The sequence below is a fragment of the Electrona antarctica genome (genome assembly GCF_951216825.1).
Source record: "Electrona antarctica genome assembly, chromosome: 5".
NCBI lineage: Eukaryota > Metazoa > Chordata > Actinopteri > Myctophiformes > Myctophidae > Electrona > Electrona antarctica.
This window is the reverse complement of record NC_136810.1, coordinates 49,144,422-49,158,207: the sequence shown is the minus strand read 5'-3', so window position 1 is coordinate 49,158,207 and position 13,786 is coordinate 49,144,422. Positions and strand designations below refer to the sequence as shown.

The window sequence follows — 13,786 nt, the reverse complement described above, 5'->3', positions numbered from 1 at the left end:
CTCAGCCTAGGGCCTCACTCACACCTTTCGATCTAGCATACAACATTGATGCATGCTAGATGTAAGCAAGATGTAAGTGTCATGGCCGCCCCCATGTTGGCTTCAAAATTTACTTTTACCAAAAGTAAAAGTACTCATTATGCAGAATGTCCCATTATAAGTTTTCAAATGTATAACAATCTTTTGAAAATAGCAGATCTACAAGCTCACAATGCATTGCATTCTGACACATTGTGAGCTTGTAGATTGGCTATTTTCATATGGCCGAAATGTATATACTGTAGGGATAATAATAATTAAATAATAATAATAATAAATAATAATAATACAAATATACATAGTATAGTATAGTACATAACTCGTTTTCAAATACATTAGTAATTCGTTTTCCAATAAATGTGGTGGAGTAAAAGTACAATATTTGGATCTGAGATGTAGTGGAGTAGAAGTAAAAGTATTGAAAATTGGAAATACTGCAAATAAAGTCGTCTACAAATACCTCACATTGTATAAAAGTGTCTGTGCTCCCTGGTATTAAAACATCATGCACCTGCCAAACAGAAAGATAGACAGCTAAGGTCAAGAGACCATGTGGTGGCAGGATACATACGCACCATGTGCGCACGCACGCACGCACGCACGCACGCACGCACACACACGCACACACACACAGTGGTGTAATCTCATGAAAAATTCACTAAGATTCGTGGAGGAGACCTATTAAATATCCATAGAGTCTCAGCAAGCCATCTGACCGAGCCCCAGGAGACCACTCTCTCTTTCTGCGTGTGTGTGTGTGTGTGTGTGTGTGTGTGTGTGTGTGTGTGTGTGTGTGTGTGTGTGTGCGCGTGCGCATGTGCACACCCAGTCTGTGCACGCATGCATGTGTGCTTGTGTGTGCATGCATGCGTGGGAGATTACATGTATTCCAAATTGAAATACTTGTAATACCTCTACATTTAAAAATGTTTAAAAAAGTGTTTTTACAGACTTTCATACACACAATTGTAGGAAATGTCATGGTAATCGTAAATGTGTCAATGGAACAAGTCCCAGTCTGTCTCTCCTCTCGAGACAGACTGTTGACTCAATTCAGTCAATTCAAAGGAAAAGAGGGAGCTGTCAGTTTGGCTAGTGACAAATAGGCTACAACCTCCTTTATTCTGGATAGTACATTTCTGTTATGGCCCCATCTGCTGGCAGAACATTGTTACTGCTGCAGAAAGATAGACCCAATCAGCACATGGAAATTACCCAGGGGGCAAACCACCCTTTTTTTAGGAAACCTGCATTTGTCATAACATACAAAGTTGTCCACCAGAAATAATATCTATGACCCCATAGGATCACAACCTATATGGACAACTCGGTCAATTTTGTTGCGAAAGTCCAATATGGCCGCCCCCAATATTAGCCCCTATTAGTTATAATGGGGGGTGAATAGGGCAACATTTTAAACTGAGAGATATTTCCACGAAACTTATCAGGTTGATCAATGATATGAATACGAACATTTTTTGTATTGCAAGTTTCCATGAAATCCAATATGGCCGCCACAATATGGCCGCCACATTATTAGCTCTCTAACTTCTGAACCAGATAAGCTAGAAATGCAAACTTGGTGTCTATTTCATGGTTTCTGACCATGAGAGACTCAATGGAATACCTATTTTCATTATTGGGTGTGTCTGGACCCTTATTGTGCATATTTACAAGATGGTGGCTACCCGAAATAGTGCTTTACCATGATTTCTACCATGATTGTTGACTGTTTTGGCAAACACAAGCAATATTAATCCATTGGCTAAGATTCATGGCACAGAAGGAACATATTTACTTGAGCTTGCATTTTGTCAAAATATCAGAAATATCTATGACCCAATAGAATCACAACCTATGTGGACACACCAGTCAATTTCTTTGCTGGAAATCCAATATGGCCACCACAATATTAGCCCCCATTAGCCTATAATGCGGGTAAATAGGGCAACATTTTTAACTGAGGGATATTTCCACAAAACTTCACAGGTTGATCAATGATATGAATACCATAATTTTTTGTATTGGAAGTTTCCATGATATCTAATATGGCCACCACAATACTAGCACCCAGCAAATAGGTTTGGCTCTAAATTCTGAACCAGATGAGCTAGAAATACAAACTCATGGTTTCTAACCAATTAAGAGCGTCTGCTAAATGCCTAAATTGTAACCACGACAGATATTATTGTTCTGGGGTGTTTCTTTGCAGAAAGACATCCCTCTGGCTGTATTTTGGTTTTGTTCTACTGTTTGTTGGCATTTCCTCTGTTTATGTTGACAATCATCCCTGGCAGGGACGTGCATCGCCAAGCCGGACATCCCTTCCTTCACTGAGTCTGGATGGTCTCTCAGTGACGGGAATGCAGTCCCCTGTCCATCTACAGAGACAGCCTGGCCTATGTCAATGAACAAGACAATATCATGTAGCTGTATCAAAGGCTGCCAGAAAATCTGTTCATGTGCCAGGGACTGGAGACAAGATGCAGCAGGAGCTTCACTCCATTCCTGACTGGGAATGTCTCAGATGCATGCATCATTCTGTGTGCTCTTTATGGGCCCAAAACCACTGGCTCAACTCCAGTCCGCTCCTCTGACAAGTGTCCTGCTCACTGACAAGAGTGACATCCTAGCACACTGGGAAGAGCACTTCAGTGAGGTCTTAAACAGAGAGTCCTCAATTTCCGAAGAGGATATTGCCACGATACCCCAGCTGCCAATCAAAGCTGATCTGGCTGACCCCCCCCCACCAGTGCAGAGACAGTGAAAGCACTCCAACAAACCACTTCTGGAAAGGCACCAGGAGGTGATGGGTTGCCCGCAGACATCTACAAGAATGGAGGCATGGCACCTGTACCAGGTAATCTGGATTGGGGGAAGTCCCTCAAGACTTCAAGGACGCATCCATAGTGCATGTTTACAAGAGGAAAGGGGACAGGGCATACTGCGATAACCATCATGGTATAGCCCTCCTGAGTCCTGAACATCACAGGAAAGATCTTAGCAAGAATCATCCTCAACCGGCTAATCAGCCATGCTGAGAATGTTGTCCCTGGATCCCAATGTGGTTTCCACGGAGGCAGAGGTACCTGTAACATGATCTTTTCCATTTGCCAGCTGCAAGAAAAGTGCAGAGAGCAGAAGGGTCTCTATATGGTGTTTGTCGACCTCACCAAGGCCTTTCACACAGTCAATCGTGAGAGCCTGTGGCAGATCCCGGGCAAGTTTGGCTGTCCAGGGACATTGATCTCTCTCATCGCGTCCTTTCATGACAGGATGCCAGCCAGAGTCCAAAATAATGGTGATGCATCCCCAGTCAGGAATGGAGTGAAGCTCCTGCTGCATCTTGTCTCCAGTCCCTGGCACATGAACAGATTTTCTGGCATAGGCCAGGCTGGCTCTAGATGGACAGGGGACCATCACTGAGAGACCATCCATACTCAGTGAAGGGATGTCCGGCTTGGCGATGCACGTCCCTGCCAGGGATGATTGTCAACATAAACAGAGGAAATGCCAACAGAAACAGTAGAACAAAACCAAAATACAGCCAGAGGGATGTCTTTCTGCAAAGAAACACCCCAGAACAATAATACTTAATAGAGGGAAATTATGGCTAAAATATTTATATATCTCTCGTGGTTAGAAACCATGAGTTTGTATTTATAGCTCATCTGGTTCAGAATTTAGAGCCAAACCTATTTTCTGGGTGCTAGTATTGTGGTGGCCATATTGGATATCATGGAAACTTCCAATACAAACCATTATGGTATTCGTATCATTGATCAACCTGTGAAGTTTCGTGGAAATATCCCTCAGTTAAAAATGTTGCCCTATTCACCCGCATTATAGGCTAATGGGGGCTAATATTGTGGTGGCCATATTGGATTTCTAGCAAAGAAATTGACCGGTGTGTCCATATAGGTTGTGATTCTATTGGGTCATAGATATTTCTGGTGGACAACCTTTGATGTTATGGCAAATGCAGGTATCCAAAAAGGGGTGGTTTGCCCCCCTGGGTAATAGGATCTGACAGGATATTTTCTTTTTCATGTTTGCAGCCATTTTGACAATATGCAAGCTCAAGTAAATATGTTCCTTCTGTGCCATGAATCTTAGCCAATGGATTAATATTGCTTGTGTTTGCCAAAACAGTCAACAATCATGGTATAAATCATGGTAAAGCACTATTTCGGGTAGCCACCATCTTGTAAATATGCACAATAAGGGTCCAGACACACCCAATAATAAAAATAGGTATTCCATTGAGTCTCTCATGGTCAGAAACCATGAAATAGACACCAGGTTTGCATTTATAGCTCATCTGGTTCAGAAGTTAGAGCCAAAACCTATTTTCTTGGTGCTAATATTGTGGCGGCCATATTGTGGCGGCCATATTGGATTTCATGGAAACTTGCAATACAAAAAATGTTCGTATTCATATCATTGATCAACCTGAGAAGTTTCGTGGAAATATCTCTCAGTTTAAATTTTTGCCCTATTCACCACCCATTATAACTAATAGGGGCTAATATTGGGGGCGGCCATATTGGACTTTCGCAACAAAATTGACCGAGTTGTCCATATAGGTTGTGATCCTATGGGGTCATAGATATTATTTCTGGTGGACAACTTTGTATGTTATGACAAATGCAGGTCAACCCCCTTTGCCCCCTGGGTAAATGGGACCTTCATGGCTGTTATGTTGTGTTGAGCAGAAATTACAACATGAAAGCTACAAACGTAACTAACAATGCCTTCATGTCTGATTGTCTGTTATGTTGTGTTGAGCAGAAATTACAGCATGAAAAGCTACAAACGTAAATTCCACTATAGCTTGTGTTGTTGTTTGTTGTTGTTCATGCTTGTTTGTTTGGTTGTTTGCTTGCTTGCTTGTTTGTTTGTTTAATCTTCAGTGTGGGTCCTTGCTTCGTCTATCTCTCAGCTAGGTGTCCTCCTTGGCCTAAAAAACGTTGAAGACCCCTGTCCTACTAGTATACGTATGCCTTTGAGTGCATTTGTGTGCTGTACAAGAGGGGAGAGAGAGTTGCATGACTTAAATGCCATTAGTTTGACAGTGAAGGTGTCTCTGGTGTAGGCCTACTGTAAGTGTTGTACTGACTAACAGCTACAGTAACTCAATGCCTTGTATTGCACGGCTGCTGGCCTGTGTCAGAACTGAAGACGTGTCAGTGTACTGTATACCATCTGGATAGTATTAGAATGAAATGCACTATTGCACTGCAGCCACATGGTCTCTGAACTTTCTTTGTTGTTTATAAACCTCTCTCTATCTCTCTCTCTCTCTCTGTCTCTCTGTCTCTCTGTCTCTCTGTTTCTGTCTCTCTCTCTCTCTGTCTCTCTCTCTCTCATTCCTTCGCACTTATCTCTTTTTATCTCTCATTTCTCATGCACATAGAGAAACACTGACAGAGAGAGAAGCAGGGGGACTGGGAGGTACTTGAGGGGGTTCAGCCAGACCTATTGGAACAGAAACTGTTTAGAACAACAAAGCAGTAGAACGTTCTGGTACTAGAGGTGGGGCAGTGGCTGGGTCGCTGCAACCCCACATTTGCAGAATTCAAGAGGAGACAGACATTGAGGACATACCTTCCCAGAGAGCTGCATGAGCCTTTACAAAGTCTGATCCAAGTCACACAGTGCTGTAGTTTTGTTGGCTATACTTGAGTGTGGATTCCATTTCTGTGGGAACAGTCTTAAACAGCATCATCGGAAAGTTATTTTTTTTGTTTTGTTTGTTCTTATACAGCCTAAAGGAAAAGGCCTGGTTAGTTATTAAAGCCAGGTTAGGCGTCTCAAACACAGAAATAGCAGCTGCAGGCAGCAGGGCAATTGGTACTGTCTGTGGCAGCACTGTGTCATCTGCTGTGGTGCTAATGATGTCGGGCAGGGTGATCCCCGCTCTCTTATCTTTGGCCCTGGTCCTGGTCTCAGTACGGAGCCAGGGATCCACACAGGATGCCTTCATGGTCCAATACTTCGAGAGAAGACTAGCACAGATGGAGGTACGTGGCCATTCCTAATATGCATTGTATACAGTATTACTGTACCAATACTTCTAATCCTAATATAGGCTACTCTGTATACATACAGTCAGTATTACTGTAGAGCAGGGGTTTTCAACCGATTGTGAACCAGGGACCACCACCCTGACTTAGAATCAACCTGGGGACCACTATTGTGTTGGGTGGGGATATGGGCTAAGATTAATGCTTTTGTAAGTTAACACTTGCTATGCATCCTATGTGTATACATCCCACTGTTTCTCAACCGTTGACTACTACTGGTAAAATGTCCTAATAATAATGACTCAACCAGACAATCCGGTGCACTTCCCCCTTCTTGAGATTCTAACTCCCTTTTTCTATTGCATTTCTTGAACTCCAACTTGTCAGTAAATGACTACATGGATGGACTCATCATAGGTCACCAGGTCATTCAGTTCACGGTTTCTCAACTAGTGGAAAGAACATTTAAAACAAATCAACAAATCCTACATTACTAAATGAATGGTCAGGGACCACATGCAATACCTCCACGGACCACCAGTGGTCCACGGACCACCTGTGGTGTCAAATGTGACCATTTGTGGGTTGCGGAACTTTTATTTATTTTATTTTTGGTCACTATATTTTTTGTTTTTCTACCTTTTATTTTTAATTATTATTATTTCCCCCCCCCAAAAGCAATTTTTGTTTCATTAATTCAAAACAAATACAATGATTGTTTTTCAGTAAGTTCATGAAGACATCAAGGGAAATCAATTAAATTCCATAAATTAGAAAACAAATGTTTAAGAAGTAGTAATAGCCAATTGAGCTCGTAGATCAGCTATTTTCACTAGTTTGGGTCCCGGACAAACGTCTAATTTATTTTTGGCTCTTGAGCTAAAACGCTTGGGAACCACATACTGTATGTCAACTAACTGCAGTACACTATTTGTGACATTGTTAGCGTAACACTCACAGTGAACCAGGTGAATTAAATCAACAAAGATGGCTTGATATTGTGCCCTTTTATTATGTCTTATGACTGTTAGAACATCCATACAATGTTGTGGATTGAGAATACATGGACAATCAACAAACAAAAACATTGATTCCTTGATACTTGATACTCAAGTGCATTTTTACTACAATGATGCTGTATGTCACCTGGAAGATCCCAGCCTGTATTTGGTGTCTATCAGCATGTGTGTAACAGCAAGAGGTCTAACCTTTTTGAACGTATTGTTATGTTCTCACCAGGAACGCGTGATTCAGTGCGAGCAGAACACAGCGTCAGTCACTCAGAGGATGTATGACATCTCCTCTGAGGTCAGGGGTCAACTGTCCACTGTCGATGTTCTAAGGTACCTTAACGCCCTGTGGTCTCCGAGGCAACCTTTGGGTTAAATTAATGAACAAAATAAATGACTGAAAGAAATCATCAATTCAAATGTATCATAGTGCTAAGCAGTTGCAGTTTGCACTGGATAATGACAGTTACGTTTAACCCATTTTGGGCGGGAACCCCTTTTGGTGTTATCATTATGTTATGCTTTAGCTATTGAAAAATAGCAGATCTACAAGCTCATAGCACGGCACTCGGTGCCGCGCTATGATCTTGTAGATCTGCTATTTTTGAAAAATCAAAGAACGACTGACATAGAAACATAGCTTTTTCAGAAAACTGTCAGGATTTAGAAGACATTTTTAGAATCTGATCTCAGGTCAAAATGCTGTCTTGTTTGTCTTCCCATTGGTATATAGATCAGAGGTGAAGGTGCAGATGGACAGCGTGTCCACGCGTGTAGACCGGGTGGAGAGAGAGTTGGAGTATCTAGAAAATAAGATCCCTGCTCAGTCTAACATTGAGATAGAGGAAGCCCTGCTGGAACAACAGGTGAATGATGCACGAGTAGAGCAGCTGAAGAAGAAAGCCAAGCTCAGACTGGAGAATGGTGCGTACTCTATACTATGCATGCATGCATGCATAGTACATATATACAGTCGGTGCACGTGCGTGCGTGTGTACGTGCGTGCGTGCGACGTGCGTGTGTGTCATACAGTATGATGTTGATGCTACTGATGTTTTAGAAGAAGGAGAATACCAGCACTCACAGAGTAGTCCTTTAAGGCACTTTATTGTTTCATCTTTACATGGGAAGGTATGCTGCAAGCAGCAACACAACAAACGCGTTTCGGCCAGGGGCCTTCGTCAGCGTTGTAAATGCTGTAAACAAAGCGGCGTGTCACATTTATACTGTCAGACGGTGCGACATCCTGTCCGGGTAGATACACACCACAACCAGCTAAACCCCTTCAGTATTAAGTATATATGCTGCAAGCAGCAACACAACGAAAGTGCAAACACAATTAATTTACATATTCAGAAAATAAATGATTAACAAAAAAGTCAGTTTGTCCATAAGACTTCGGTAATTCATAAGGCACCAACTGCTGGTATCAGTTTTTTTGGTCCATGTTACAAATACATAATATATATCCAACATTATTAAATAGGCTCACAGGGCATCACTGGCTGAGTCCTTAAAGAGGAGGGGGTTAAGTACTCAGAAAAACTACACCTTACAACTAGTATACACACATGAGGTGCCAAAGAGGCTACAGACAGGCTTATTCTTAGTAGAAAAGAAAGGTAGAGCAACAAAACCCACTAGCAAAAACATTTTAAGGTTTTAATAGAGGGCGTGTCTTAGGGCCTCTCGTCTCAAAAACTCAATTAAAGTCCACCCCTCTCTCAAAGGAGGGCATTTAATCTACCCATAAGGGGGCAACAGTAGCCTACATAATTTGCTCATAAAGGGCATCATTAATAGGATTCATATAATTAAAAGTCGGAGAGGCTCCGTGCAGCATACCTTCCCATGTAAAGATGAAACAATAAAGTGCCTTAAAGGACTACTCTGTGATATTCTCCTTCTTCTAAAGTGTTTCCTGACCGTGCACCCGGTAAAATGTTCCAAAAGACTGAGATAGCTGGAGTTGTGCGTGCTTCCTCCTTTCGAAAATGATGCTACTGATGTTGACACCAGAGCCTTAGAAAAAACAGAGTTCTGCAAACTCCGTTGACTTCATGGGGCCTGCGTAATAAGCCTATCTCACAGAATTTCCCCGCCCCCCTAAATACGCCCCCTTTCGGGGTTAGTGGTGATAGCGTGACGTCACTCCATAGACGCTACATGTTAACAGAGGTTATTTAAGAAGTCTACAACTTTTGTTTTCTCAAGGTAAGGTTTGTTCTATCTGCTCGACCTGATTTACCATCTTGTTTGCTTCATAATAATATTGGTCTGTCACATTTTTACATTAGAAAATGTACTTAGATTCTCCAGAGAAAAAAACGTGTAAATGCCCATGTTAAAGTCACCACTATTTACCGGAAGTGGGCGTGAAAAACGGGCTGTGAGATAGGCCTATGGCGGCATGTAGCGCTACTGGGGACGGCTGCGCTCTCATGGAGAGCCTGATTAGGGACAGTTTGTGCGCCGGATGTTGACAGACTGCATGGCTCCGTCTTTTTGGCAAATCTAGAACTTCCTGTTTGAGAGCTAGCAAATTTAACAACTTTTTTACGTTATTTAATTACTTATTTTTACACAGAAACATAATGTGTGTCTTCACCATAACTGTAATGTAATAATAATACTAATAATGTAATGTAATAATTATTTAATTTACGACGCTTTATTCTGAAAGCAACCGGATGTCTTAAATTTGCTCGCTCTCAAACAGGAAGTTCTAGATTTGCTAAAAAGACGGAGCCATGCAGTCTGTCAACATCCGGCGCACAAACTGTCCCTAATCAGGCTCTCCATGAGAGCGCAGCTGGGCGCCCGAGCGCTTCCGGGATCACGTGACCGGGCTGTTCCGTGCCCCCTCAATAACGCAACTCTTCTATTATATGGCTCTGGTTGACACTAGAGTTGGTGATGCATGGTGCCAATTAAAGAGTATGAGAAAAAGAAAGACGGATAAAGAACTAACGGGAAAAGAACACAGAGAAAAAAGATCTAGAGATGAATAAAAGAGACAAGGGGGAGAGTGATATTCAATCTCAATACCTCTATAATTAACCCATTCACGTCTCCAATCGGCAGACTGTAACACAGCCCTGAGTGCAGTCAAGTCTCTGAAGATTGTAAAGAAGGCGGGAGACTCCAGTGGTTCCTGGTTCAGGGACCCCTCGAAAGGATCAGCTAAGGTTCAAATACGATCTTAAAACTTTTCTACAATATAAACAGAATGGCATCTGGGTGGTGCAGGGGTGAAGTTCCTGTTCACTACCGTGGAAGCTATAGAGCGTCGCAGTCCCGCCCCTACCAGGGCCCAGGAAATTATTCTCCGTTCATTTTCCTCATAGACATTTCAAAAAGTATTTATTTAAAGACGTTTACGCCGCGGACAAAGCCAACTCTTGTCGTGACAAATCATGACAACAAACACATTCTTTTGGGCCGAACAAATAAGTACCACAGACGAAAAACAGTCTAAGTCCAAATTTCAGACTGACCCCTCCACGAAAAGGCCTCGTTGTCCTGAACCCTTATCTATCATTTATATATTATGGATCAATAGTGTGGACTTAGACTGTTATTCGTCTGTGGTACTCATTATTAGAAAGAAGAAAAAAACGGCAGGTTACAACACTTTTTTTGTTGTTTTTCTTCTTTGTAATTATTTGTTTGGTCCAAAATATTGTGTTTGATGTCATGAGTTGTCACGACTCGAGTTGGCTTTGTCCGCGGCGTAACCGTCTTTAAATAAATACTTTTTGAAATGTCTATGGGAAAAATGCATTGGGATTCATTTCCTGGGCCTGGCGTCGTCATGAAAGGGGGCGGGACTGCGACGCTCTATAGGGGTTCAAATCAACTGTTGAATCTGTTTTCTTGCAGGTCTACTTTCTCAGTGGGTTCAGAAACAATACCCTGCTGGAATACGTCTCTGTGAAAAGCTTCACACAGGGGTCTCAGCTGGCCAAGGTGTTTCAGCTGCCCTTCTATTGGCAGGGAACTGGTCACATTGTCTACAATGGCTTCCTCTACTATCACAAGGCGGACACTCCTAACCAGATACTCAAGGTTGGGTTATGCATGTGGCAATACATCTTGCAGAACATATACCGTGGTGGAAAGTAACTAAGTACATTTACTCAAATACTGTACTAAAGTACAATTTTGAGGTATCTGTACTTTACTTGTGTATTTCCAATACTGTTACTTCTACTCTACTAACTTTAGTTACTATAGTTACTAGTTACTATACATGTTGGACATTTGAAAATATGCGCTGCGATGCGATGCAACGCATTGTGAACTTGTAGATCTGCCATTTTCTTTTTTTTTTTTCTTTTTTTTTTGCGGCTTATGCCTTTTATTGGTTTTTGAAGGGACAGACAGTAGGCTGACAGGAAACGGGAGAGAGATGGGGGAAGACATGCAGTAAAGGCCGTGTCGGGCTCGGGAGTCGAACCCGCGGCACACTGCGAACCGTCGGGTGCCCAGACGGTTACGCCACCGCCTGGGCCAGATCTGCCATTTTCAAAAGATTTTCTTTATACCGGCATATTTTATACATTTAAATGGGACATTCTGCATTTCTACTTTTGTACTTTAATTAGACTTCGATAACAATACTTTTTGAATTCCAGACTTTGGCCTCACTCAGACCTTTAAAACATTGATGCATGCTTGTTGTATGAATGTTGTGAGTGTCATGGCCGCCCCAATGCATTTCCAATGGAAGTCACATGGTTTGTAGTCCACATTTTGGACTACAAGCTGTTGTATGGCTTTCGGCTGTGTTTCGACTGCGCCCCTCCCCCTCATACAACACAAATGTTGTGTCAAACCATGTGACTCCCATTGGAAATGCATTGGGGCAAGCTGTGTCACACCCTTTGTATACAACAAGCATACAGCAATCTGTTGCGACCGTGTGAGTGAGGCATCAGAGTATTTCTATATTGCAGTATTGATACATTTACTTGAGTAAAATATGCGAGTACTTTTTCCACCACTGCGTACAGGTGCATCTCTCAAACGGCACAGTGACGGACTCCATGCTGATTCCAGGGGCTGGCCGTCTACCATCCTACAGCCTCAACCCCAACACCTACCTGGACCTGGCTGTGGATGAACTGGGCCTCTGGGTCATCCATGCTGATGCTGAATATGGAGGGAACCTGGTCATCACTAAACTGGATAAAGGTAGAGAAAGTGTGAAAAGGTGTAATGAGAGAGAGAGAGAGAGAGAGAGAGAGAGAGAGAGAGAGAGAGAGAGAGACGTTAAAGATATACATTTCAGTTTATTATTTTGTTAGTTTTAATTAATTATAAAACTGACGAGGAGTCAAGGACTGATTAGGGCAACTCCCATTTACAATTTACAATTTACAATTACAATTTAGGCATTTAGCAGACACTCTTATTCCAGAGCGATTTACATTAAGCAAGAACAAAAAAGCATGGGAATACATCACATATATAAAAATGCATTTATCATGAAACATGCATAAGCTAAGAACGTAACTAGAACATATCTATATAATGACACTATACATATAAACTATACATATATGCTATACTATGTATAGCATAGTATAGCATAGTATAGACCTCCTAGCCCCTAAAATGACCCCAGGAGGAAGTGTTGACCTTTACTGAATTGCTTCAGTTTGAGTTAATTTGAGCACCTAAATTCAGATTTGGGCACCGTAACATGTGGTCTTTAAGTGGTGGGCCTGGGGTCATCCTAGGGGCTAGAAGGTCCAGGGAAAGGCCTACATACTCTCCCAAGATGGAGGAACGACATATTGCAATCTGGGAACCCTATAGGCCTTTGTATGCCTGCAGGGTGACTGGTTCAATTTCACCCAAAATCTAGGCCTAAGATTTGAGCCCTCAATATGGGGTACATTGCATCAATGGTCCTGGGTCAATAAGAGGGCCTACCACCCCACTCTCTTGATATGTTGTTCCTCTTGGAGAGTATTTAGGCCTTGTACTGGAGGTCCCAGCCCCTAAAATGACCCCAGGAGGAAGTGTTGACCTTTACTGAATTCAGATTTGGGCACCGTAGCATGTGGTTTTTAAGTGGTGGGCCTCGGGTCATCCTAGGGGCTAGAAGGTCCAGGGAAAGGCCTACATACTCTCCAAGAGTTGGGAAAGAACATATCAAGAGAGTGGAGTGGTAGGCCCTTGGATTGATCAGTGGATGCAATGTACCCCACTTTGAGGTGTCACATCTTAGGCCTAGATTTAGGGTAGGATTGAACCAGTCGCCCTGTAGCCATACAAAGGCCTAGGGTTCCCAGATTGTAAAATGTTGTTCCTCCATCTTGGGAGAGTATGTGGAACTTTCACTGGACCTCCTAGCCACTAAGATGACCCCAGGCCCACCACATGTTAGGGAGCCCAAATCTGAAGTTAGGTGGTCAAATGACCTGAAACTGAAGCAATTCAGTAAAGGTCAACGCTTCCTCATGGGGTCATTTTAGGGCCTAGGACCTCCAGTAAAGGGTAAAATACTCTTCTCGGTTGTGGGAACAACATATCCAACGATGAGGACCCCAGGCCCAAAGATGTCCCCAAGTGCCCAAAGTTGAAATAAGGTTGTCAAATGAACTGAAACTGAAGCAATGGTGTAATTGTGCCCAAATCTGAAGTTAGGTGGTCAAATGAACTGAAACTGAAGCAATTCAGTAAAGGTCAACGCTTCCTCAT

General features: G+C 42.5%; 1 protein-coding gene across 10 annotated transcripts in view; it reads left to right on the top strand.

The window, feature by feature from the left end:
- Positions 1-13,786, top strand: part of olfml1 (olfactomedin-like 1) — a 113,920-nt gene that overhangs the window by 88,500 nt on the left and 11,634 nt on the right. For 5 of the 10 annotated variants that reach the window (XM_079500993.1, XM_079501000.1, XM_079500999.1 and 2 more), the window contains 5 exons: positions 7,305-7,408; positions 7,809-7,999; positions 10,160-10,263; positions 10,958-11,143; positions 12,091-12,271. In XM_079500993.1, coding sequence (XP_079357119.1) covers positions 7,305-7,408; positions 7,809-7,999; positions 10,160-10,263; positions 10,958-11,143; positions 12,091-12,271 — 766 coding nt within the window. Of the gene's footprint in view, positions 1-4,716; positions 4,780-5,508; positions 6,063-7,304; positions 7,409-7,808; positions 8,000-10,159; positions 10,264-10,957; positions 11,144-12,090; positions 12,272-13,786 lie in introns of those variants that run through there. The other 5 variants (XM_079500995.1, XM_079500998.1, XM_079500997.1 and 2 more) reach the window with 4 other exon arrangements.